Source organism: Etheostoma spectabile, chromosome 6, assembly GCF_008692095.1.
Source record: "Etheostoma spectabile isolate EspeVRDwgs_2016 chromosome 6, UIUC_Espe_1.0, whole genome shotgun sequence".
Taxonomy (NCBI): domain Eukaryota; kingdom Metazoa; phylum Chordata; class Actinopteri; order Perciformes; family Percidae; genus Etheostoma; species Etheostoma spectabile.
The window spans coordinates 5276907-5279184 of record NC_045738.1 but is presented as its reverse complement, the minus strand read 5'-3'; the positions used below and the strand labels follow the sequence as shown (position 1 = coordinate 5279184).

Here is a 2278-nt window from a genome sequence, read left to right as displayed (position 1 = left end):
CACACACACACACACACACACACACCATTCTCCAGCAAGTCTTCTCAGTGAACAAGTTCACCATCATGTCACAATGTTAATTAAAACAATGGCTCACTCAGTCGCAGATGGCACAAGTCATCAGATTGTGTTCAGTCACTTCCAAAAAGCTACTATAATTCCTCCCATCAGCGGTGATTGATAGCTATAATCACCAAGACGCCGTTATCTCCTCTCTTCCCATCTCCCCTCCGTTGTTAAGTGTCTGTGGAAATTTGTTCTCTTCACTCGTCGACCATGTCCAATTAAAGTTTGAGTAGAACACATTCAAGCAGCTTGATGAGAGATGGGCGGCAGAATAGAGTTTTATTTGTCCTTGAGGAAGTCATTTCCTGTGTGCTCATCTCATCTCCGACCCTCTGCGGCACTGTAAATTGGCCTGCCAACTGAACCCTTGCCTCGGCTTAGCCTTGCTAGGAAGGTGTGCATGCAAGTGTGTGTTGTTCCATGAATTCACAGGTAAAGAGAGAGACCACCCAGTTAGCACAGCATGCACACATTGGCAGACGCACAGCAGATGGAGGGCTGTTTTCAATGGGGAGACAGCCTTCGTTGAGTGGGCAGCTGCCTCTCTTGCCTCATCTGTTTGAGCGCCTTTTGGCTCTTTCTGGCTCATCCTGCAAACACACTTTAAACACTCATGCATACAGGTGGCTTCAGATTTAGTTACCTACTGCTGTTAGGCTCCTTTCATAGCTTAGAGAAGGGCCATCTCCAGAGACTACCTCTGTGTGCTGTCTAATCTGGTCTGACTGTTCCAGCTGTCTGTCAAATGACCACAATTTGGGCTCTGATTGGCCAGTCCCGTGTGACAGAGGCGGTGGCCAATTTCACTTGCTTAAGCAAATGTTGTACAAAATGTGTACAAATTTTCTCCATTTTGTGAAGTTTCTATTTTTGTATTCTTTTGTAATGGTAGGGGCGCCGTTGTACTGCTGTTTTTTTTTATTTGAAATAACAACTGACTTACAAATATTAACCTTGCTACACCTTATTATTGTTGCTAGGCAACCTTCAGCTCGTCCCGTATCACTGCCTTACTATAGACCAGTATGGTAGGTGGTTGAGGGGTTTTGTCTCTCCATGTCTGTGTTAGTGAGTGTGATATTTAAAAAAATTACTGTCAGTTGAGTGTTTGTGTGAGTGAAAATGTTAGACAACAAAGAGACGGTTAGACTAAACCAAGACATCCCATAAGATCCAGGAAACGATACCTGCTCTGTTGCACATATTAAAGCTCAGAGCTTTGCTTCTGTTTATCTTTCTGGCACACTGATTTTAACTCTATTGAGACTCATTATAAAGTAAAGGCAGACGCTTTCACTGTTCCATTAAGTGCTTTAAATCTGACCAAAAAAGGTCTTTTTTTCCTGTGTCTTTGCAAATGTCCTCTCATCGCTACAAAAGTGATGTTGGCAGATTTGCATCACATACCCATGTGCTGTTTGGCTTGGATAGAAAGGGGGACAAGGTGGCATTTCCAACACAAACACATGATCATGTGTTCAGCCTGCTAGTTGGCTCTCTATTAGCACAGCCTGTTAGTCAGGGCACAGAATCAGAGCGCTGGTGCCAGGCTGGCTTCAGCTGTGCTTCTCTGCAGGGACATGACCCTCACAGCCAGATGGAGCTAGCTTTATACATATACACACACACACACACAAATCACATAATGCCAGTGCCATTTCACTAAGTACAAACAGAGATCGTTCATTTGTCCACGTTCTAATTTGTCAGCCTAATATTGATTTTTTGTGCTGCCTCTGCCCAACTTTCTTTGTTTCTGTGTCTCCTCATTCAGATGTAAGGGCCCAGCGAGGAGGGAGACTGACACCATGGACACATTTGTGGACTCCGCCTGGTATTACTTTAGATACACAGACCCCCATAACCCAGACAGGTACAAACAGCCTCCTCCTGAGATTACACTAGCTGTTTTCCAACCATTTTTGACCATCAATGAAGCCACTGAAATGCAAGCTTTGTATTTGTTCGTTTTGCATCTGTTTTCTCACACTCTTATAGATTTTAGCACAGATTGTCCAGGTCTTATTTACGCTCTCTTCTTACAATTGAAAAGAAGGGAAAGCTGTGTGGGTGGATAAGCATATCTGTCTGTTATTAGATATTTAAAAAGCAAACTATGTAATCTCTGCTATGTCAGACAGAACTTGATTTTCTCTCTTACCTCTCTCTCACACACACACACACACACACACACACACACACACACACACAC

At 43.6% G+C, this 2278-nt stretch overlaps 1 protein-coding gene across 1 annotated transcript in view; it reads left to right on the top strand.

Moving 5' to 3' along the window:
* lars2 (leucyl-tRNA synthetase 2, mitochondrial) overlaps window positions 1-2278 on the top strand; it is a 30737-nt gene that overhangs the window by 19039 nt on the left and 9420 nt on the right. Inside the window, exon 13 of the mRNA XM_032517406.1 lies at window positions 1841-1939. Within this exon, the coding sequence (XP_032373297.1) occupies window positions 1841-1939 (99 nt within the window). The remainder of the gene's footprint in view (window positions 1-1840; window positions 1940-2278) is intronic.